The 24,644-nt window shown below is 32.7% G+C and overlaps 1 protein-coding gene across 3 annotated transcripts in view; it reads right to left on the bottom strand.

Annotated features, from left to right (window-relative positions):
- Positions 1-24,644, bottom strand: part of hyd (E3 ubiquitin-protein ligase hyd) — a 260,665-nt gene that overhangs the window by 36,449 nt on the left and 199,572 nt on the right. For all 3 annotated transcript variants that reach the window (XM_085815614.1, XM_085815615.1, XM_085815616.1), the window contains 3 exons: positions 22,639-22,826; positions 22,305-22,524; positions 8,325-8,513 (listed from right to left, as the gene is read on the bottom strand). In XM_085815614.1, the coding sequence (XP_085671740.1) occupies positions 8,325-8,513; positions 22,305-22,524; positions 22,639-22,826 (597 nt within the window). The remainder of the gene's footprint in view (positions 1-8,324; positions 8,514-22,304; positions 22,525-22,638; positions 22,827-24,644) is intronic.

Raw genomic sequence — 24,644 nt, 5'->3', positions numbered from 1 at the left:
AACAGGGAACTGAATAGCGGAAAAACAGCTTTACTAATCAGATAACTGTGTAGCACCTACACTTCTGATACCTTTTCAAAAAATATTAATGCCTATTCCTGCAAAATCAACTTCTACTATTCAGCTTTTGATTTTAGGATGTTATAAAAGCTTTGAAATGTCATTACAGAAAAGATGTTCAGTAAATGATGAAAAAATTTGAATTTTGTGAAAATGCAAACGAGATAAGTAAGTCGATAGATATCTCTGATAGAAGCCCTTTTCACTAGAGAGGTGACTCTTACTCACCATGGGATTTGATGCTGCAGCTCGAGGGGTGACTCTTACTCACCACGTGATTTGATGTCGGAACTCGAGAGGTGACTCTAGCTCACCACTTGGTTTGATGCGGAAAACTCAATGTGCAGCAATAACTGTCTACGTTTAGTTTCTTTGAAGCGGGTTTCTACACTCTTTCTGCACAATCTTAGGAAGTGTAAGATTATACCCCTTTAAATAGTCATAAGATTATTTTATCTGAAATCTTATCTTTTCTTATCTATCACAAAGCCTGTTCTCAGAAAAATGAACCCAGAAAAAGGCATCAAACGGCATATTATTGTAATACTTGCACCGACAAGCCAGGCATGTGTCTTGGGAATTGTTCCACGAAATAACACACAAAGAAAAATTACAGACCTTAATATTTAAGAAATTATGTTTATAAAGGTGTAAAGATACATAAAATGTTAAAATAAAAAAAAATTACAAATTAATTTGTGTGTGTTATGATTTTAAGTTACTGGTAAGAAATGCGTCAAAAAGACTGCGAAATGGCTCGAGTTGCTGGTGTACCGCGCAAAAAAGGCCCCGAGTGCAAAGGGTTAAAATCAGTGTAGTGGATTAATCTTTTAAAATCAGTTTAAAACTATTTTAGAGAATGTAGCTTTTATGCAAAAGAAGCCTCAGAGGAATTGCAAATTATAGCTAATCTTCAGATCTTAGTGACAGAAATTATGAAAATTCATTTTTAGAATATGTTCCAATTCAGAATATTGACTTAATGTAGCCAAGATGGTCCGAGTCTATGTTTGGATTTATCAGAGCCATTTTAAAATTTTTAACTGTTATACCCCACCAGGCAATTCTCAGTTAAATTTTGATAACATTCAATTTTCTATTAAAATAATTTTATGTAAAGATTTAGATGCACATAATCTACAGAAATTCTGACACTCCTATTTACCTCCACTATAATGGAAGTAGTACTAATCCTGATTTAACTTTCAAGCAACTTAGCAGATGAGGCAAACAGAGAAATAATTTATGATCCTGGCTCTGGCCATCACATTATTGTTATTTCATTCCAAGTTAAGGAAAAAACTTCTAAACAATAGTATTATTTTAACCCTTTGATGCATACAAATAATCTAGAGAACTTGAACGAAAATGTTTGCATTTTTTCTACTTAAAATAACTTCAGTAATAATAATAATAATAATAATAATAAAATTATTCAAATTTCATTTTAAATAATTGCTACAGTTTGTTCACTACAGTGGACAGCATGCATATATGTACATGCACACAAATCTCTTCCCAATGATTTACAGTCATTGCATTTGAAATCATTTCCTGCCTTGTTTGCAGTGATCTTTACCATCTTCTAAATGGTAAATCTACAATTGACATGTACATACAGATCCCCCAAAATACCTTCATTTCGTCCATTCTGATTGAATTCATTTTTTGCTATGATTTTGTAACCTGTACCTATTGGATTCAAATGTCAAATGTTCTTTCCTTGCCAAACATAAACATTTCCAGTAGTGTTTGGCTTGATAAGCAGTACATTTGGGTTTCAATTCACTCTTTTCTGTAGATCTTTATCTATCCACTTCACAATTTTCTCAAACTGACATTTAAAATAAAATGTCTAAAATTACAAATTATGAATAAAAAATGGCAGTATAAGAAAATGTAAGCAATATTATACAGTCAAAAGTCGTTAATCCAGACTCGTCGGGACTTCGGCGATTCCGGATTATCGATTTTTCCGGATTATAGATCATCAGTTTAAATCTCGTAAGATGGCATGCAGAAATTCTAAAATTAAAAATATGAAACAGTAATTTATGAAATAAAGAACAATTATGATCTAAAGGGTATCAAAATTTGCAAAAAGAAAAAGCTTAATATTTATTTGTTTACTTTATTAAACATTTCTTTCAATGTAAGTTGTTTAAGTTTTGCTTCGTTTCATGTGATAATACTTTCTCTTTAATTCTATTAAACAGACATAATTTCTTGTTCAGTTACAAAGTTCCGCTGTTCAAGTCCTATAATTGCTCTGTCAAGAACACCGACTAATTTGTCAATCGAAATTTTTTTGTTTTCAATAACCTCTGTCACTTTTCTTCGCTATCGGAAGCGAATTATAATGACGAGGAACTTGTTTTAAATCATATCAAAGACGGAGCATATCGAGATGAAATACTACATTTGGTAAGGAATTATAAGCCAAATAAAATAAAAACATCTGCCCTGAAGATAAGGATAGTGCTGACAGATCAACTTCCAATTCATTACGCGCCCGCCGTGGCGTTCCCCCCGCCGAGCAGCGTGAAATTCATAAACAGATTTCAGATTTCAAAACATACTTTCGCTTTAGATCCTTTATATATTAACAAATATATATCGGAAATTCTATTTGATATAATAGAAAGCTTACTTTTATAAAATTGCTCTTACAGTCTGCAAAAAATAATAAGCCGGATCCAATTTGAAAATTAAGGAACAACGCAATCATCAACATTAACTGAAATAGATAATTAGATAATTTTAGCTTATACGTCCATTATACATAAAACGCGCACACGAAAACGTATTCTGCACTTGCGCACACTCATATGCGCAGTCGTAAAAGGTCTTGCGCGCATGCGTAAACGCCTATGTGCATGTGTCAATGCGGCGCATGCGCAGAAAGTTTTTAGTTTTAAGGTCCAGATTATAGATCATTCCGAATTATGGGTGTCCGAATTAACGACTTTTGACTGTATAATGTTTACTATCAGAAATTGTACTAACTTGGAAACAGAAGTAGCAGTTATTTTCCAAATAGCAATGCTTTACTTAGTGATGCTATACAGCCATCTATGATTGACAGTTGAAAGTTCTAATAATATATAATGAATAAACAGAGGAATGAAATCTGTTAAGGCATTTACAGAGGAATAAATAAATTTAAACTTTTGTCTACTAGAGTGGACATGATGCAACAAAGGTTTTACAGGTGGAATTCAACAGGTGGAATTTTAGGAAGGCCATTTGGAAGGCTTACCAGGATGAATTGGAGTTTATTTTTAGTAGACCAACAAACTACAGAAAAAAAACAAGATTCCTACTTTTTGTATTTTCATAAGACTATTTCAGCAGTGGCTAAACATTGGATACATAGATGTAGGAGAAAGAGTACTACAGTTCTCCATAAAGAAATCAATTTAGCAAAGCACAAGAGTTTTAATATTTTTATAAATAATACTGACTATCGTAAAGATAGTGGTGCTAAGGTTTTTAAATTTGTAAATAAAGTGAAACATGACGACTCCCTTTCCACAATGGTACCAATCATTTTTAAAGGGAAGGCTTTAAAATTAAACAAGGATATTTCTAACACTTTTATGAATTTGTATGCTTCTAATTAGCGTTTGAGTGATGAGCTTAAGAGAGATCAAAAGCTGATGAAGAAATTGATCAAGGACTTCCACAGGACTTCAGAATTTGGACAGGAGATTTTTAATACAGAATATGACATTTTGGAACTAGAAGAAGCTATTGATTTCCTAAAGATAGGGAAAAGTCCAGGCCCAGAGATAATATACATTTAGAGTTTATTAAACATCTAGGATATAATGCTCAAATAGTCCTTCTATCTATTTTTAATCATAACTGGAACTCTTATGTACCCACTATGTGGGAAAAAAGCCACTATTATCCCTGTTTTGAAAAAGGATAAACCTACAGATAATATTAAAAGCTATCAACCTATTGCATTCACAAGTGTTTTATCAAAGATTATGGAAAAAATGATAGTCTCTAGACTAACTTGGTTTCTGGAGAGTGACAGTCCTTTGTCTCCTAAACAAGCTGGATTCAGACAATATCACTCCACTGTCCAATAGGTATCTTATGTTAGTCAAGCCATTTAGGATTCTTTAGACAATCACTTATCGGTCCTGGCAACATTTATAGATTTTGAATCAGCTTATGATAAAGTATGGAGCCTACACACTATTCAGAAATTACAGAACTTGGGAATAAATGGCAGGATGTTTTTGTGGATTAAGAAATTATCACAGCGTTTTTCTGCTGTTAGATATGGCTGTGACATTTCTAGATTTAAATGGACTGAAACTCGCCTCCTGCAGGGAACAGTCATTAGCCAATTCTTTTTAATGTTTTTATTAATGATTTACCAAACACTCTGGCTCTGTGGGTGGATTCTGCTCATTTTCCTGATAATTTGGAATCTGATAATTTGGTTATCTGGAATACTGCTTCTAAAAAGAAGGAGGATGGTTTAAATGTGACTCTTGATAGTGCTCTGGAAAATGCTTAAATACTGGTGTCTAAAAAATGGTATGACAGTAAATCAGGATAACAGCATGTGCCAGATCTTCACTCTGAACAGACAGCCTTTTACCTCGAAGGTGACATATAAGGGTGTAGATGTTCAACATAATGATTCGACTAAATTTTGGGTTGCATCCTTGATCCATGCTTAAATTGGAAGAAACATGTGAACATTTGGAAAATAAAATCATGAGAAGACTGTCTTAAACGTTTGGCAGGATCAAGGTGGGGCTGTGACAGAGAAACTGACAACTACTTACAAATTATATTTTCAACCAGTTATTAGTTAATAGCAAGATTCTCATCACGGCTCCAGAGAATGTAGTCTACATCATCAAAATCTTCCAGAACCAAGGATTACGCAAAATTACTGGAGCAGTGAGATCTGCTCCTATTCTTGCAATGCAGCTTTTACCAGTTTAGAACCTGTTCATGATTGTATTAAGAGAAAAATAATCCTAATATACTAGAAGCTGGTGTGTTTGCCTGACTACCATTTTTGGATTTTAGAGAAATTATAAAAAGGAAATTTCTAGAAATCTTATAAATTCAAATTGGCTTTATCCAGGCTGCTCAGAGAGAATATGATGCTTTGGAATTGAGGCGAGATTATCTAATTTTACCTCCTTCCCACTGTCCCTAGGGCTTTTTAAACTTCAATATACATCTTGATTGTATTCAAAGAGTTGTTAAAAATGAAATGAATGATTCATAGTTAAGATCTATAGCAATAGAAACTATTGGAGTTTGCTATCTTCAAATGAGTGGCTGCATTTCGAAACTGATGGCTCTATGTTAGAGAGAATGTGTGGTGCTGAAACAGGTATTCACAGCAAATTTTTTACCAATGGACCCTCCTACTACTGCCTTTTAGGGGGAAATTGAAGCTATTGCTGTTGCTATTCAACAACTGTTGATTCGTAGCTACTCTTTTGTAAAGGCAGTCATATAGTCAGATTCCAAAAGTGCACTTGAAGCCCTTTTGAATAACCTAAATGGTTCCCAAAGGATCTTAGACTGTAGGCCTTTGCTTTAGGCAATGGCACACAGAATTCCTTTCCAATGGATTCCAGCCCACTGTGGAATTAGGGAAAACGAAAAAGCTAACATACTCGCTAAGAATGGAACTTTGATAATGCAACGCATCAATTGACCATTTTCTTTTCATATGACTAAATTGTTTGTTAACCTGACTCTTAAGAAAATTCTTAAGCAGGATATAATTCAACTTGCTATGGATAAGAGATGGAGGATTCTAGTGGAAGAGACAATTTCATTCCTGTTTTTCCAAGAAAGACAGTACTAGTTCTATTTAAACGTCTGACTGGACATAACTGTTTGCAAGACCACCTTTACAGAATTGGAGTGGTGGATTTCCCAAAGTGTATTTTGTGTGACTCCAATCAGCCTATGATTTTTCAAAATTTAAATATTTATATTGCACTTCCTTGGTATGAGGACAATATTAAAAAGTACTGGATAGCCTGTAAACTAATGGCTTAAGTGATAATGTTTGGCATTTGTAAAATAAATATTGACACAGCTTATATTGGCTATGAAAGTGGTAAAAGTAATGCAAAAAATGACAGCGAAAACAGGAAAAAAGTGATGACATGCTGTCATCATTAAAAGCACTGCAAATTCTAAGAAACACTCTTAAACTGGAAGTTGCAGGTCAGAAAAGTTACTTGAAGTTTTGCAAAATTTAAGAATGTAATTGAAAAAGTGTTATAGAAAAAATGAAACAAACGCAGATAGAACAGTTGTTTTAAGAAATATAATTTCATCAAGAACATAATTACAATAAAAAATTAAACAATGAATTTCAAAATAGTTTAATTTTCAATTATTAATTTAGGATTAACTGCTGAATTAGTTGTCTGTCATTGTTTTACTTGAAAAGTTTAATACCATGATTTACAATATACAAATTGCTATTTATTAAACTCAAATACATCTGGAACAGAAGTGATTTTAATAAGCATTGGGTACTGTATACATATTTACTTAGTTCTCTCCCTCTTTTAAATTTCATTTTTGAAATTTCACAGATTTGAAAAATCTTGGCAATGATCACCTATTTTACAGGCATTACTTATTCTGATTATCACGGATTCAATTATTTCAGTATTCTTCACGCCTACAAAAATGGAGGTTTCCTTACAGAATAACATATACAGTAAAATCAATTAAAAACATTATAATTACTGAAAAGATTTATTTTTCAACAATCCTTCAACATTAACAGTGAGAATAAGGAAAATTTGTTTCATACATTCTTTCAGGTTTTCCACAAACTAGATTTCATGATTCGCGTTCTACACATAAAAACTTTTGGGAAGGATGAGATTTTAAAAGACAACAATCAAGAAACTGAAAAGAATCAAAAACTTCAAAAGAAATGAGATTTAAAATAGGCACCACAGAATTGCCTTTTGTAGGCCTATGCTAAATAAGTACTTTCAAACCTATTATTGAAATTCAGAAAAATGAATTGAGACCTAAACAAGACAAAATTACATGTTGAAAAGCTTTTTGATGCTGATTTCAGCATGAGGGAGCTGAAAAATAGTCTTGGAACTTAAGTGATGGGTACTATGGAATTGCAGACAGATTTGGAGCCTTTTATTGAAAGGTGCCAAAGGAGTGCCATGAAACTTGTTGAAATAATCTTAAGGAAAGAAAATTCTTTAAATTACTATAGACCAGCAAGTGAAAGACTAAAAGACTCACAGATTCTTCTTCTTAACTATCTTTACGATACTTAATGATATTTCTACACCTGATCGTCAGATTTTCTCGTAGAAGTTGAAACTCGCATTTTAAATTTAGAAAAGCTGTAAAATCATCTGAATCCTGTTTGGAATGTCAACAAACACCTTTCCACTCCGAATGAGTTTAAAAAGTGCTGCTCTATCCACCATACATTATAGGTAGCCTTCTGATAAGTGGTTCCAAGTTTACACAGATGGTTCAGCACAAAATATGATAACAAATGCTGGTGATGGAGCCTATTCAAGTAATTCTAGTATTAGTTGTCCTGTTGGAAAATACTGAGACAATTTTGATGGAGAGATAGCAGCTATAACATTTGCAACTGATAAATTAAAAAATAGCCTAGACCAAAATATTATATTTTACATCAATTCACAAGCTGCTATTTTATCACTTACCAATTCTAACTATAATGAACATGCCGAAGTTCAATCTTGTAAAATGAAACTTTCTGAGGTAACGGAAAACAGAAAGATTCCTTCAGTGGATTCTGATCCATTGAGATATTTGGGGAAAAGAGCAGGGAGACAACATGATTCCTCTTTGTGTAATATTAAAAGAAAATTTAAATTTTACCCAACCATTGTCCATTTCCTTACTTTTACAGGACATTAGGAACCTCTAATAACATATCTCAAGATTTAATTAAAGTGGGACAAAGAACTAAAAGAGGTTTAGCAAATTGTGCAATGCAAGAAAAGACAACAATAGGTGATTTCATAGGAGGGAGGATATATGAAGAGATTGAATTAAATCTGAAAAATGAGTAAGAAGGAGAAATTACGATTGAGAGGTTTAAAACACAGTGCTGGATAGTGGAGGTTAAAAAAACTTAAATATATGAGGGGACCACCATCCCTATTCATACAGGCATTATCACTGTACACATTAAACCTCCCCCCCCCAAAAAAAAAGGAAATTAAAGAAAAAAGTTTTACCTCTGCTATTGCAGTGTAAAAACTTCTTGCTACACCACTTCCTTCACCGGGTTCATCTTTAAAAGTAACTTTAACTCTTGATACTGTTAAAGGAGGCTGACCTGCACTACTGCGACGGTTACTGCTGTTATACTGGTTATTCAGTTCTTTGAAAGTTTGCTGCAATAAAGACGTTCGATCCCGTTCAACCTGTAACATTTATTTTAAAGACTAAATTAATCTAAAATTTTATAAAACCAAAATATATTACTAATAATGCAATGCAAAAATTAAAGTCAAGCAACCTCATAATTTAGTTGATTTCAAGGTTATTATACAGGAAATATAACAAGACTCATTTTTTACATATACAGATGTATGTGTTGGTATCCAAACACGTCCAAACTAGTTTTAAAAAAATGACATAAATACTTTAATTATAGGCTTAGCTTTATTTTTCCTACAGATTAAAGAGCTATCAATATCTAAAATAAATCATTATTACCTTGCGCAAATATTAATTAAATATAGAAAATAAGGGAAATTTTTAAAAATTTTCAGAACAGCTACTTGAAAAAACTGAGAATTACTTCAAAAATAGCAGCACTATGATAAATTATATACTTTCTTCTAGTGCTTGAAATATAATTTAATACATAATATATTTAATAAAATAACAGATAATCAAAGAATAATTACAAGTTTGTGAGACATTTTTACATACTGTAACTCAATTAGAATACCATTATTAGAAAAGTGTAAACACAATTTCTTTTAGGATGCACACTAAAAAAGTATATAACGATACAGCACGCAGAGTTTCATAAAAACAGTATCATAATATTTTCAGCTATTATTTATGAAGTGAAAAAATTATGAGTAAAAAATCAGTTTTGAAAAAAAAATTGCATTATAAGCTTAAGTTACGCTAAATAAAATACATTAACATAATTGCCCCACACATATTTATAGGTTGTACCCCTCGCAAGATCCTATCTACTCATTTTTCCTTTTTTAGCCAATCTATTTCCTGTTCTTAGCAATTTTTCTCTCAAACAGTGAAGGACACCTGGATTTTCTATTTCTTTCTCCTTCAAGCTCTAAAAGTTCCTTTCAATGTGTAAACACCAAGATGAAAATGAACAATTTAAAGAATGTCTAATAATTCTTTAAAAACTTTCGAAATTTTTTTGCCTAGTTTAGACTTTGTTGTTCAATAAAAATGTCTTTTGGGTCAGATTTTCATATAATACTTTTGTAGCACCTGCTTGCATTCTGTTTCCTTACATATAAGTATTTCAATGATTTTATATTTAATTATGATTATGTTTTATGGTCCCCTTTGAACCTTCCCTTCATTTTGCTGAAATTCACACTAAACAAAATTTGCATGCAATTGCTGCAGCTAGTTGAAATTTGGTGGCACTGACAAGACAGTAATCATGCAATGGCTGCTTTGTCTATGAACAGCGATGGAACACTGCTGCAATTCCTGTACCCTCCCTATATTGGAAATTATTGGTATCTGCTGCAAAATGCAATTTTATAGTAATTGAAAAAATTAAAATTAAACTGCATTTCACAGCAGATGCCAATAATTTCCAAAATAGTAGTTTTGATGAAGTAAATGCTGCAGAAAGTAATTTTGCAGCTTATCAATGAAATTTTTCAATGCAAATTTTCAATGACTTCTTTCAAAGCCTACAGCTCACACATTTTTGAATAGTCCAATATATATTTTGAATGCATCTGTTTTCTAAATTAATACAGTAAAAGCCTGACTATGTGTCATTCAACTAACCAGAAAGCCCAAGTAACAAGAATATTTTCGAATTTTAAAAAGTCTTTTTTAGCATAAAATTAAGCAAATAAGACTTGTAACTCCGTCATAAAGAATGATTAATACTATGATATGAAAAACTGTTGCCAAACAGTGCGATTTACTCCAGCAGTTGATGGAACACTTTGGCTTCATGAAAACTTGATTTATACTTGATAAGCTAGTTTAATTCTTTTAAAAAATCAAATAAGTTAACTACCATTTATCTGTTTTTCAACTGCATTATAAAAAATGATTAAAATTTGGGACTCGTTTTCAACAAAATAGTATGCAGAGTAGTTTCAAGTTTACGGTATGCTGGCATCAAGACAAGTGCAACTTAAAATGGATAAACACTGGCTGTGCAAAATAAAAAATTATGACAAGCAAGTTTTTTATATGCTATGCCTGTAACTTTACGTGAATGAATTAATAAAGAGCAATGTGTTCCTTTACAATTGTGCCAGAATGACTGGTGCAAGTTTGGTGAGATCGCCACTAAGTTTCATGGTCAATGGAATTTTGCAACTGAATATTATGTTTTATTTCAGAATTTATGCCTGGGAATGCTCCCCCCCTTTTTTTTTACTATCTTACATAATTTAAATGTAGGCATTTAATATTCAAGTTGATGATAAAATTACTCTCTTTATAATTTTAGATTGGCCACTCAGATGGTATAATGCACCTCTGAGAGGTGGGGGAACCTTTTTACCATGAGAGGCCACATTTAAATTAGTGATAAAGGAGGGCACATAAGTTTATATACCTACAAATGCGACTTCTGTGAAATTATTAGAGTTTTTTTTATAATTTTATCACATTATTGCATTATACAGAAATAATGCCCCAAAAAATCAAGTCATTTATTAAAATAAAAATTTACAATAAAAATATTCTTGTATTCACATAAGGTTAATAACTTATTATATAACATTAATCTTTAATAATTTTTAATAAATAACTTCATATATTTAAATACTGTTTCAAATAAAAATAATAGAGTAAAAGTATTTTTCAATAATTTATTACATTACAAAGAAAAACATTAAGTTACACATATAATACTAAATTATAAAAAAACAACATAGAACAATATGTAAAATACTGCTAAAATCTGATGAAAAATTTAATTTATTGAGATATTTGCCTTTGTTTCTTGCCTCAAAGTAACTGAATATTTGGATCAAGCTTCGTAATGCGCAGCCTTAGTAGATCCTCTAAATGAGTGTCTAATTTGTGTTCTTAAACTAGTTTCAATTTTTGTCATCAATCAGAAAATGTTGACTTGTGACAGTAAGTATTTTCCAAAGCAAGAAAGTAAACAGTTTGCATGCTCTCATAAGCATGGATATTCAAGAGCACTTTTCTAGATTCCTATGGGATCCTTTTTAGCAGATTTGAGGATACTTGCTTCCCGTGACTCAAGTAAATTTATTTGTAGTTCTGTAAGAGCTTTGGATATATCTACTAAATGTGGTTCAAATGTCAGTTTCATAGCAGAAGTGTGTTTATCAAAATGTGAAAAGAAATCCAAGACACCTACATATTCATCAAACTTTTTTTAAAACATTTTTGCTAGCTCCTGTAAGTGTTCTCCAGATATATCTGAGCAAGAGAGCAATGTTGAAAATGTTCATTTTTTTTAAATGCTTGGATCTTTTGCCACATTTCATACACATGCTTCCTTTTACTTTGCACAAAAATATTTAAATTATTTTGTTTTGTCATAACATCAAACAAAAATGTAATGTTCCTGCAAAATGCTTCATCTGATAGATCACATAGATTTCCCTGTTCTTGATAAAAGTTTAAAATTTGCCATCATAAACTTTTATCAAAACCTGCCATGTGATAGCCAGCAAATCTTGCAGTAGTACAGTAGATCAACACTGCAGCATCTGCCGAAATTTGTGATGATGCATTACATTTATGCATAGTTGACAATCGAAATAGTTCTATCCCGAATGTCTTGCAAAATGGTTATTTTTGCACAAATATTTTGCTCATGCAAAATGCAATAAAATAATATCAATTTTTTCTTTCTCTCTCTCACTCTCATTTTTTTTAATAAAGCAACAATTCCTTCTATTTTACCTCTCATGGAAGATGTGCATCAGTGCAGACACTGACTAAATTGCTGACATTTAATTGTAATCAATGGCATATTTCTCTGAAGTGTTAAAAAATGTCAACTCTGTGAGTTCTTCCAGTTAGTGTACCCAGTGCAAGTTCTTTTCAACACTGAAAATCTTTAGTCACAACAGGAAAAAATATAAAACTTGCGCAGTCAGTTTTATCAATGTTTTCATCTAAAATAACTGAATAATAAACATCTTCATTCTGTATTACTGTATGAAGTTGCTCTGTTACATTTCAGCTAATCCGTACTGCTGATTTGTTAAGCTGCATTTACACCACGCATTCGCACCTAAAGCATTCACTAATCAGAAGCAGGTTCAGAGGCGGCATCTGCCGGATGCCCGGTGATCACATGAGTCAACTCAACTTTAACTTTTTGACGCGTCAGTTTCAGGCATCTCGTTTCAAACACCCAGTTTATACCATGGTTTTTAAGTGATTGCGCTTTCAAAAATTCTTTTTGATGGGAGAAAAAAAAAGTCAAATGGATTAATCTTAATAAAAATTTCAGATTAAATAAAAAAATGCATATGCTAAATTTTATTTTAAAAAATGCATACCTTTAAATAATTTATCAAGCTAATAGAATAAATAGCTTTATAAATTATTTAAAGGAAAATTCTCAAGTTTATTAGTAGTAATAAACCGTAATAATCAACCATAAATGATATATGGCTGATAAGTTTCACAGAATACTCTAAAGCAATAGATTGTTGCGAGAAAACAGCGATGGATTTCGAAATCCTAGATTCTGAATTTTTTTCTTAACATATATCTACATCAATTTAAGGTTGCTCTTGCTGCCTAGTGGATAAAACATTGGCTTCTTAAGTTCTTCTTGGATTCAAGTGTCACCAGAGTGGTGTTGTAATGAAATTGGGTTTTTTTTTTTTTTTAAATATTTACAGAAAATATTATGGCTAGTTTGCTTTTACTAGGGGCTTGTGTTGCGGGTTCGGGCCTTGCTTTTTCCTATCTTTGATAATGGTACGAATATACTTCTTTTTTTTTTTTAAATCTACCGCGGATTTTTTTGGGGGGTGGGGTGACACAAGAAATTTGCATTTATTTTTCATTTCATTCATCCTTCACACAAACCTAATTTTCGCTCGGCATTGTGTACATTATCCTCCTTTGGAGTAACTGATAAGATCTGACTACTATGATCTGATTCTACTTCGGCTGACACGAGACTAGCAAATGCAATATGAGTTCTGGATTTTAAACCAAAGGTGATGAATAAACCATTTGTTTAAAAAATTAAGAAAACTGTTATTTATACAGAAAAGAAGCTCGCTAGTATTTATCTTATTTCATGTAATATTTCTATGCAGTTTAATGGCTTCATGTTTGTTTTTCTTAACATCGGCAGGTTTAATCCTGATGATAATTTTTCGTTAATTTAAAAAACTTTTGCATGAGCATTAGCAAATTTGCTAATTGTGGAATTCAATTTTTAATGCAGAAAAAGAAGTATCAGATAAAATGCAGTTATTTCAATGAGTTCTAGATAAAAGTGACCTTATAAAATAAACCTTTAGATAGTGGCTGTTCATTAACACATTCGCTGCAGCTGGCGCGTCAGCATGGCGCTACCTCCCATGCCGGTGACGCTCTGGGGCGACAATCGAGTATGATAAGTAAACTGCTTTAGTTTTAGTTCGGATTTGGAGGTTGAACGATGAGGTTTTTGTGGCACGTTAGTGAAGCATTATTTTTATATTTTCAGTGCATAGTTTTTAAATTTTGTGTTTAAATTTTTTTTTTTTTTTTTTTTTTTTTTTTTTTTTTTTTTTTGTGCATTTTTACAAATGGCGGACAGTACAAGTATTGCAGGACCTTCACAGCCTAAGAAAAGGAAAGTAAGTAAAAAACTGACTGATGCCGAAATATTAGAATTACTAGAAAAGAGTTATCTTTCTGATTATGACAGCGTAGATGATGAAGATTACGGTTGGGATTCTACGAGCGAATCGGAAGGAGATAGTGATGTCGCTGTGTATAACTTAGAAATGTCGGATTCTGACACAGAAGATCAACAATTACCGGTAATCCGACAGGTTGACTGGAAAACAGATTCAAGTTGCATGGTAAGTCATACATTTACAAAATCTGAGTCCTTGCTAATACAGCCAACTGAAAGTACTCCTATCGGATATTTTCGCCTTTTCCTCACTGAAGTATTTCTGGAAAAAATAGTCGAAGAAACAAATCGTTACGCATTAGAAATACAAAATAGCAATAAAACGAAAGAAAAGTCATGAATAACGCTTTGGAAAGATTTAAAAGTGGATGAATTTTTAGTTTTTTTGGGAGCATTCTTGCAAATGGGAACAGTAAGAATGAATAGACTTCAGGACTACTGGAAGAAGGACCCATTATTTCATAATGCAGGCATTGCAAATAGCATTAGCCGAAATCGGTTTTTATTAATTTTACGTGCATTACATTTTGCAAAAAATAGTGAACCTGGAGAACCTCAAACTTCAGACAGGTTATATAAAATACACCCTGTTATCGATTTTTTTAACGAAAGAATGTGCGAGATATATTATCCTAATAGAGAACTTTCTTTGGATGAATCTATGGTTCTCTGGCGAGGTAGATTATTGTTTCGCCAATACATAAAAAATAAAAGACATAAGTACAGTATAAAACTTTATATTTTGAGCACATCAAGTGGAATAGTGCAAAAGATTGCCGTGTATACTGGTTTATTAGATGACTATGGAGGGCAAAACCATACACAAAAAATTATTTTGCATTTACTGAATGAAAAATTAAATGTCGGTCACCATGTTTTCATGGACAATTATTATAATAGCTTTGACTTGGCCAAGTTACTGTTAGATAAAAAGACACACTGCACAGGCACATTGAGAACCACTCGAAAAAACACTCCAAAAAATGTTCAAACTACTAAATTGCAAAAAGGCGATACTATTGAAAAGTATTGTCAGGGAGTAATGATCGGAAAATGGAAAGATAAGCGTGAAGTGTCTTATATTTCTACGGAATACAAAAATGAAATGGTTGACATTTTAAATAAACAAAATGAAATAAAGCAGAAGCCTCTGCCAATCATCAAATATAATGCGTTTATGTCTGGTGTAGATCGGCAAGATCAAATGCTGTCATATTATCTCTCGGAGAGAAAATCACTACGCTGGTATAAAAAATTGTTCTTTCATACTATTGAAGTAATGCTAATGAATTCACATGCTCTTTATAATAAATATTCCGGAAAAAAAAATATCACTTTACGAGTACCGACTGAACGTTGTAAAATCACTTTTGCCATCAACAGACGAACAAAAGCCGACTCCCAAGAATCTCAGACATACTCTTCAGAAAAGAGAACTTGCACCTGGTAAAACCGAAATACAAAGAAAAAGGTGTACATCTTGTTCCTCTCAAGGCAAACGCACGGACACTATGTATGAGTGCCGTGACTGTCCCGACAAGCCAGGATATTGCTTGAATTGCTGTGAAATATACCATAAGTGATAATATATTTATGCAGTACTGTTCTACACTGACATTTTGTTTGTAATAAGTTTAATTTTTTTTTCATTTTCTATTATGTTGTTTATGTATATTATACAATATTTGTTACATTTTATAATCTTACATTTACATTTATACATATTTATGTTTTACTGTTACATTTTATAATTTTTCATAAATTTCACTTCTCTTTATCCAATTAAACATTTTATTTCTTTTAAACTGTGACTTTATATAATGTGTCAATAATTTCGCAGAAAAATGATGAGACGTGCCAGAGCGTCAGTGGCATACAGATAATAAGTTGAACGTGAGGTGCCACTGACGCTCTAGAGCGTCCGAAATTTTTTTACTCTAAACACGAAAATAAAAGGTTTTTCTTTTTTTCTGGCTTTACTATTAAAATATTAGGAACGTTTTTAATCATTAAAACACTTTTTTTAAATTCGGCTTCTGAGGATGGATATATAAATTTTGGTGGCAGCGAATGTGTTAATATATGAATCACTAATTGAAGTAATTACTGTTACATTTAAGGTAAAAAATATGTACATAAGGCAGAAACTAAAATATTTAAAAAAAAAAACTGATGTTGTTTATTAACTTAAAAGTAACTGCTTTCTTTATGTGTGATATTTAATTTAATAATGCTGTAAATCCTACATATATTTAAACAAAATATACTTTTTATTGCATTATTTAAACCAATTAAAGGAAGTTTATTTAAGGAAGCATTTAAGGGAAGTTCATACCTCCTGCTAAAATATTTATGGTATTCTACCACATGAAAAATTTACTCTCCAAAATAGAATCATACAATTAGGATTTTTTAATTATCATTACACAAAATTCATAAATAAATTAAATTAGATATATACAGCGTTTGATATATACAATGATCCTTTTCTGGGATATCCTATTCCTATAGTCCAAATGATTCCTTTCTGGGGTAATCTGACAAAAATTAGTTTTCTGCTTTTGAATAAATAGTTCAATGAGCACTAGAAATTCATCGAATTGAATCATGCGAAAGTAATTAAAAGAAATTTTGTTTTGTTCAAGTGCATTTCTTCAATTATTACTTGCATCTCCTTACTGCAGTCATCTCTCACATATTAATATAAACCACTGCATTCTGCTTCTCCTACACAAAGCAAGAAGCAAAATAAGCTTTAATCGAGCAGAAATTAAATTAGTTTTAATTTAAAAATGTAATCGTAAAATGTCAAAATACCACACAAAAATTCCCCGTCCCCTCCCCCAAGTTTCTGATATGAAGCGTCATCTAGTGCGAGCATATAACAACTTTTAAAGGGAAAGTTGCCATGCTGGTGTGTGGCGTACACGGAAAGCGTTTTTTTTATACTTTGCTGCTTGACGCTCCAACAGACGGACCAGTGTGAACGCAGCTTTATAGTTCTTCAAAAAAGAGGCAACTGTTTGTATTTAACAACTTTTCTGGATCTGACATACCTACTGCTTCAACAATACATTCTTTAATTACTTCTACATCATTAAATGGCCTGTCTCTTTTTCCAAATATATGTGCTATTTTGTAAGTAACTGTAACAATATTTTTCTTTACAAAAGCATTAAAAGATACCTATGGATAGTGCTATTCATTTTTCAATTTTTGAACACCAGACAAGACTTTTACAAGCCCGAACAGATAACTACAAATAACTTTGCAACATACAGGGGAATGCCTAGGGGTGTGGAGCAGACACAGAAAAGTCAGTACTACCTATCTCTCAAACAGCCACCATCATGGTTTCTGGTGGGTGGCAAACTGAAAAGTGTGCCAAAATGGCAATAATTTCAGACTATGAAAGACTGCTAGAAACTGCAACATTCTTATTTATATTAAGCTCAAGAAATGGCAGTATGTTATTTTATTCTATTAATTATCAAATTGTCATAATCTATATAAGAGCAAGAGGCCACACAAGAAACTCACGGAGGCTGCACGTTACCCACCTCTGGTACAGTGGTTATAGTTAATAAGATGCTAATAACATCTCTCTCATTCAGTATCACAGAAATATTAAATATTTATTTTGGGGAAATTAATGCTGTTAATAAGGTATCAATATTTAAGTAAATAGCTGTCCAGATGGTATTGTGGTTAGGAGGCCTGCTCCAGTACCGAAAAAAATCCCAGAAAATCCATGGTTGTAGCAGTCCATCTTTTCATAGAAGGCAATTATAGCTGCCTATTAGGCACCTCCACAATAAAAGGCCACCACTTCTAGCCTTAGGAGTGGACAATGATGAATACACAAATGCCCACATTAGAAAAAATAATAATTTTTTTTAAATGTGAAAGGTTTCAAATTTTAACGTTTGCCAAAAAGGGTTTCTTAAGATTTTTTACACTCTCGCTGTATTCGCAGTTTAGCATTCGGCTGTTACATTCACTTCTACTACACCTCTTTTTTTTTTTTTTTTTTTCCCCCCGGGGGGGGGGAGGATATCTCTTCAGCTTTGTCAATAAGCATTATTTTCTTTGCACTTATGTGCCCATATACCATTTAAATTACAAAAATTAGTTTTAAAAAAATAAGCACCACAGTAGTATATGTTTAGAATTCCCAAAGCAGTGTTAAGTGCTTGCATATATTTTTCTGCTTTTTTCCCCTGTCTTTTCTCAGTTCATCATATCAATGTTCGGTTTTCTTCACAATTTTTTTGGGGGGTCTTTTTATTATTAATGTTTCGTTTGCTTATTTTATTTCTTAAATATCCTGTTCTTGGCACTTATGCCACATAAAATTCGATACAACAGCAAAGTCACAAAATATTTAAAAACTGCATGTCTTAGGAATTTCTATATGACAGTATAACACAATAGAGAGAAATTGTTTTATTCTACACAGTGATACCATTGCTCGCTCATTTTGTTAATCAAAAATTCATTACAGTTTTACAAAATATTAAATAAAACTTCAAAATTCGGGCTTCCAAGTGCATGTGTTTGGGTTGAGAACAATGTCATTCAAAATTTAATGGCTCTAGGTATCGTCGTCGTTTTTTCACAATACAAGGAACTTACATGCTGAATCTTCATTATTTAATTTCTTTAAAGATAATACAGGGTGATAGTATTTAGTGACATTTACAGCATTCGCCATTTACAGCAAATGATGCAAAATCCTGTTTCCAGACTAATAGTTATACAAAATCTGAAATAGATAATAAAACAAAATCCAAATTCAGGCTTCCAGGTGCTCATGTTCAGGTGGAGGACTAAGTTATTCAGAATTTGAGGGCTCTGGATATTATTGTTTTTTTCACAATGAGAGAAACTTGCATGCAGTCTTGCAAATTCTTTACTTAATTTCTTTAAATATAATACAGGGTGATAATATTAGGTGGCAACAATATGAAAAGTGATACAATGCACGTAAGTATCTCAATGCAAAATGCCGTTTCGAGACTCAATGCCTCTTTTGGGCTAATAACAATTCTAGAATGGAAATTTTTTTATTACATTCATTTGGCTTTTCACTGTGAATTGCAATTTTTATAATTTCCTGAGCTTTTACTTTATCTCAGAACCTTCCTAGGAATATGATTTTAAAAATTTTTTCTTTAGTTTCTACCAGACTACCTGTCCTTTAAAAGGTCACTTCCAAGAATTTAAATGGCAACTTTACCTAGATCTTAAAATCTGCCTATTTTTATTTAAACATGCTTTGTGTAGCTAAAAATATGTTATACCAAATAAAGCAATAAAATTAAAATGCAATTTTTTACCAGAACTGACCATTTCGACATGCATGGATACTTTAAATAGGAAATGCAAAACACTCAACTTTTAAGTATGCAAATGAGCACTACACATTTAGCTCTTGCTGTTAAACATCCTTAAATAAAAACTTTCATTATCTATAGCTATGCAAAAAAGAATTTTGAATAATGAGAGTAGTTAAATAATTCACTATCTAATTAAATTAATCCTGAGATTTTTACATTACAGCTACATGAATGCACATCATTCCTCAGTATAACTAAATCATACTAATATACTCTTTAAAAAAAAAAATAGAAGCACCAAGAAGGACTTTTGTGATCGTGACGAAATATGGTATGCAAAAACATCTCGATCGAACATGCAAATGATCAAAATTTCTAAGCAGATGAACAGGAATTGCAATCATAGTGTGCAATTCGCAAAGTACCAGTAAAAGAGGCAAAAAATGTATCGTTTTTTGTTGCTGCCATTTAATTCTGTAAAGATGCCATTACGATGATATTGAAGACATTACAGACAACTATACGACTTCGAATGTGGTTGCATTGTAGGGTTGCGCGAGGCTGGGTGGTCATACTGAGCAACAGGTCACCACCTGAAGACACTGGTGTGCAAAGATATTGGTACCAATGGTTGCTACAAAGAAAATTGCCAATGAAATGAAGGCTCTGGAAGGCCAAGGAGCACAAATGCAAGAACAGCCCAAATGGTATCATGTCGACTATTCAATGCGCTACAGCCACATCTATACCTCCCGTGGTTCCGTCCATCATATCATGGCGCTTGTCTGAGGCGAGGTTATGCTCACAGAGGCCTTTAAGAAGTTTGCCTTTGACCCCACAACATCGGTGGAGTGGTGTCGCAGCCGATCATCATCATGGCTGCCATCAGACTAGCATTTTATAGTGTTCAGTGATGAATCCCACTTTACTCTTCAAGCAGATGACCACCGTGTTCGTGTCTGGAGAAGACGGAGCCAGCAGTTCCAATAAGCCTTTGTTTTACAAAAAACATCTCAATCGAACATGCAAATGATCAAAATTTCTAAGCAGATGAACAGGAATTGCAATCATAGTGTGCAATTCGCAAAGTACCAGTAAAAGAGTAAAACCAGTAAAAGAGGCAAAAAATTTATTAAGCATACAGCCATAACCCCTGTTGTGATGGTGTGGGGCACTATTTCTTATGACAGCAGGTCATCTTTAGTCATCCTCCGTATACTCAATGATATGTTGATCCTGCAGCCTGTTGTATTACCCTTCATGGCATGGCATCTTAGGGCCATTTTCCAACAAGATAATGGCAGGCCACATACTGCTCCCATATCTCTGGACTGTCTCCTTGCAGTTGATACTCTTCCTTGGCCAGCAAGGTCACCAGACCTTTCACCAATCGAACATGTCTGGGACAGGGTAGGCCGCCAGATTCAGGCACCACAAAATATTGCAAATCTGGAGTGACAACTGATGAATGCCTGGTGTCACAGGATGACATTGGAAACCACTATCCCTCCTTGCCTCGACGAATTCAAGCATGCATTGCCACCAGGGGTGATTTGACCAATTACTAATTTGAACACTCAATGGGTGATTGTGAGCCGTGAACAGGTACATGACCTTGATTTTTTAATCATTTTATTATCTGTGTATGAGCTATATACATATTCAATTTCATGCAAAATAACCACTTCCTTCATGGAGCTCTGATTTTTTTTGCAAAACAGTGTATTAATTAACCTATCAGAGTTTTGAAAAATGTTTTATTTACATATACCTTTCATGCAATAAATTCTGTCTCCTAAATATATTCCCCATTATTGCAATTGTTCAGTATTTCCAAAAGAATGCCCTACCCAAGATAAATATTTTTTGTTTCTACAAAACAAAAAAAAAATTAGTTTTCAATGAAAATGGAACTTCATTGTACTCCTAAATCAATGTAAATACTTAATTATGCTTAAATATTCAAGAATTTTTAAAATAATGTGCTAGTCCTCCCCTCCCAAATAAAATGGTTTTAGCAAATGAATTCAACATAGTTTCACTATACTCCCATATGTGTGGGACTGGATGTAACTGTTTTCCTAAAATTAAAAAACTTTCATTTTAGACAGCTACATGGTATTTTTTTACAATGTGAATTACATTTCACATTAAAATAGCATTTAGAATGCTTAACCTTTGTAACTAAACATTAAGCCTAATTTTAATATGTTATATAAATACTCCTCTATTAAAGTTTGTGGGAAAAAGTTATGCCACATAAGTGAAATTTGTAATAAGTTGGCTGTAAAGAGTTAGCATACTCTCTATAGGAGAAATGCATGAACTAAATTCATCTGGAGCAATACTGTAGTGCAAATGGAGTTCAGGTAAATGAAGACATGGTTGTAAACCATGCCTTAAACTACCTGAATTCCCTATTGAAATAAATTAGAAAACAAAATTTCCCTCTTGAAGTAAATTAATTTAAGTAAACTGAGAAAACATACAGAGATTTCTCTATAACAAGCACTGACACTACAGAAAAGGATGTGAATACTGAAAGATTACTTATCTTTGGAAAATCTATTTAACATATTGCTAAAAGAGGGATAATTTGAGGGCAACGAAAATAAATTTACAACAGTAATAGACAATAGACATCTAATTTCAAGGTAATAATTGTACTTTTAAGAAACTATAACACTTCTAATCTACCTAGCAAAGATAAAACATTTTCAAAATCAACAAAAAATGTCTTAAAAATATGCAAGGAAGCAGGCAGATATGCAACTTACTTTAGTAAGCGTGAGATCTCTTTGTTGAGAGCTTCTTAATTTTTCCATTTCTCTACGAAATCTCATCTCTTTTACAGGGAAACCACCCAAGCCACTTATCACAGATCCAGGTTCAGCTCCAACATCATCAACAAACACTCGACTAAATAACTCAAGAGCTAACCGCCACCTTCCAAGGAGCATGTCATGTGACAATGTTTGGCCGATGGAGCCACCAGGTCTATAACAATAAAAGTTTTTTTTTTTCCCTTAACAGTTGCCCATAATAAACATCACAAGAACTATGGTGAGATGATGCCAGATTAAAAACAATCAAAGCAAAGAAAGAACTTACCTATTCTGAGAATAACTTTGTCCTGATCCTCCTTCATTACCATAACACACATTTGCATCACGTGAGAAAGTTACACCCATAGCTGAAGTTGCAGTTGATGTTGTACAGCTAGATGTGACAGTTACTTCAGCAGCAGGATCTGGAGTGGCTATAAAACTTGAACTGGAATTAGCTTGCAAATCAGGACTCTGAAAATGAAATCACATTTGAAACCACCGACATTCAGATAAATTGCACTTTTTTATATCTTGCAAACTTGTGTACAAATGTGTTGATTAATTGTTAAATCACATTTAATTACTATATAAGACATAATTTTGATTTGTCAAGTTAAAGATAAGGAGAGAGGTGGGAAATACATAAACAAAATTCAATAAAAGTAATATTAATTTCATATTCCACATACTGACTGATATTTATTTTAACTAACTGGAAATTTTGATTTAATTCCAGTAATTGAAGTTCTTTTGTAAATTACAGTTGTGACAACACTTTCACGATCTGAAAATGTAGCTTTTGACATGTATAGTTAAAGTACATTAACTATGTCAAAAGCATATGTACATGTCAAAAGCTACATTTTCAGATCGTGAAAGTCATCTCTACAACTGACTGTGACCATTCCACTTACTTATAAGCTTAATATAGAGTAAAAATATTTAAATAAATAAAATGACGAGATTTCAAAAACATATGTTTGCTTAAACTACTAAAGCAGTAAATTTTCACAGTACAATAAAAGCTCCACTATTTTGCAATTCTCCCCTCCCCCCAAATGTTGGGCACTTGCCTATAACGGTATTGGCCACTCCTAAGGCCATAAGTGGTGGTCATTTTATTGTGGAGGCACCTAATAGGCAGCCACTGTTCTCTCTTATGAAGGGTCAGACAAATTTACATCCATACCTTCTTTGGGATTCGAACCCGGGCCCTTCGGTATCGCATTCAGGCTCACCTAACTTTATACCGTCTGGGTGGCACTATTTGGCAATTAACTAATGGAAAGATAAGAATATTTTAGAACTCAAAAAAGGAAGGCAAATGAGATTTGTAAAGCTACTTATAAATTCCACAGGGAAAGGATACTTTCGCCAAACAATGTGATTTAATCTAAAATGGATAAGCATGATGAAACAACACATCTGCACTTTAGCTTTATGCAAACTCATTTAGTTCTTGAAAAGACAGTTTAGTTTTTGCAAAAAGAGATACATTAATGTATATTTATTTGCTTTTCCTCACATTTTGAAACAAAATATTAAAATATGGCACCTGCTTTGATTAAAATTTAAAAAAAATAAAATATTATTGTGGGAAATGTTGTCATGATATTCCCTAATCCCCTACTGTGAGACATATGCATTGCGTCAGCATGTGTTTTCCCGCCTTCGGGAGAAGACGAGGACTAGTTGGCGAGCGGAGCAGACGTCGTTCGATCACTCATATATTATTTCATTAATTGTAATCCTAATGTAATCTATGTTTGTGAATAGTAATAAATGTGTGTTATCAACTATGGTCGTTGCCTTTCCCCGCATTTTGGGGGCTCGGCCGTGCCTTTTGTGCATGCGTTAATCGAACCCTAGACACCAGCAATCACTAAAGAAGTTCGGAAAGCTAACAAAGGCAAGATGTGCCTTTATGACGATTTAATATTCTTCTTCAAGCTGGACGACGTATGTGAATGAAGACGTGCCTTTATGACGATTTAATATTCTTCAAGCTGGACGACATATGTGAATGATGTTACATGATTAGTCTTCTGATTTTGGACGTTAAATCGAAATTCGATTTTGGATTACATTGGATTGGTCAAGAAATATATTGGATTATAAGGACTGCCCTAAAGTTAGGAAGTTAGGTAGCCCCATTTTTTCCTGATTCATTCATAATTTATTAGTATTACGATTTTAAGCTGTGTTCCTACTGTTTAATTCTCATTCATACATACCCTATTTCATATTCATATTGTCCTATTTTACAGTTTAAAGAACTATGGCTCTAAA

Source organism: Stegodyphus dumicola, chromosome 4 (genome assembly GCF_044657685.1).
Source record: "Stegodyphus dumicola isolate Sdum_Otavi_A_Nest chromosome 4, ASM4465768v1".
Lineage (NCBI taxonomy): Eukaryota > Metazoa > Arthropoda > Arachnida > Araneae > Eresidae > Stegodyphus > Stegodyphus dumicola.
Note: the sequence above shows the minus strand (reverse complement) of the source record. Positions and strands in the feature narration are given on the sequence as shown.